General features: G+C 35.6%; 1 protein-coding gene across 2 annotated transcripts; it reads right to left on the bottom strand.

The window, feature by feature from the left end:
* Positions 1-159: 159 nt before the first annotated feature.
* Positions 160-879, bottom strand: LOC109590917 (uncharacterized). Of its 2 annotated transcripts, none has more exons than XM_020006756.1 (3): positions 474-879; positions 340-438; positions 160-275 (listed from the first exon to the last, which is right to left on the bottom strand). In XM_020006756.1, the coding sequence occupies exons 1-3, from the start codon at positions 775-777 to the stop codon at positions 175-177; spliced, it is 504 nt and encodes a 167-aa protein (XP_019862315.1). In that variant the 5' UTR covers positions 778-879; the 3' UTR covers positions 160-174. The 2 variants fall into 2 exon arrangements, with proteins under 2 accessions (XP_019862315.1, XP_019862316.1); XM_020006757.1 differs by having other exon boundaries at positions 340-417.
* Positions 880-1,076: the final 197 nt, after the last annotated feature.

Genomic DNA, 1,076 nt, shown 5'->3' with positions numbered 1-1,076 from the left:
AGTCAGTGATAAATAAAGGCAGTAGTATCCAAAGTAAGGATTAAACAGACAATAAAAGGTCTTAGAGGTGAAAAAACGCTCAATAAAAGAGTTTGCTTGCACTCTGCTACCATTTTGGGTGTGGCTAGGAATGACGTTTTGTGATGCAACCAGTAATTTACTTCCTGTGGCAACTCAACTTGAACTAAGTATACCTTCACTGGTTGTTTGTTTAGTTTCTGTTGTCTGCTCCTCCTCCTTCTCCTCTCCTTTAACATCATCATTATCTTTATAATCTAGTAAACACACACACACATCAAACAAGTCTCTAACTATTACTGTGTGTGTGTATATACTTACCATCAGTTGTTCCAGTAGACACTTCCTCTTTAGTTGAAGATAGTTTAGTTTCTTTCACTGCTTCTACTCTTGTCTTGTCTAGTGGTATAGGTTCAATAACTACTGACACACACACACACAGTAGAGGACTATACCTTGCTGACTAGCCTCAAGGAGTGCTTCCTGCAGTGAGATCTTGTTTCCCTCAGATACTCTTAACTCCTGCTGCAACGATTCCACATAATTTTGTAGTTTTACTTCTCTCTCTGTAGGGTATACTATAAACTGATCTTGCCACCATTGTCTCTTCTTTAATAATAACTGATACTTGTCTTGATAGGCCCCAGTAGTCAGACCAGTAGAATCTAGTACTTCACTTACTCTCCATTCACCTTCTCTTAAAACTAATACAAACATGAACGAGGAATAATTCATGTATGTACATGTACATGTAAACATGATGTAATGCTGTTACTAATAATAGAACACAATACATGTAGCATTAGAGGGTAAAATACTATATAAATGTTATGCATTAATTGTTGTTTTATTCACAAATTACAAACCCAGAAAATACATTTTAAGGGACAATTGCTAAAATAAAGTGCCGCCCAAATGGCACCAATACACTGCACTATACACAGAACATGCTAATTTGGTTATGTCAACTATCATTGCAGTTCATTATAACAATAATAATTCCCTCATGTTATGTTATCGAATACCAGCAATGATGTATTCAAACTTAAACTTAAGTT

Source organism: Amphimedon queenslandica, unplaced genomic scaffold (genome assembly GCF_000090795.2).
Source record: "Amphimedon queenslandica unplaced genomic scaffold, v1.1 AMPQUscaffold_9289, whole genome shotgun sequence".
NCBI classification, from domain to species: domain Eukaryota; kingdom Metazoa; phylum Porifera; class Demospongiae; order Haplosclerida; family Niphatidae; genus Amphimedon; species Amphimedon queenslandica.
Note: the sequence above shows the minus strand (reverse complement) of the source record. Positions and strands in the feature narration are given on the sequence as shown.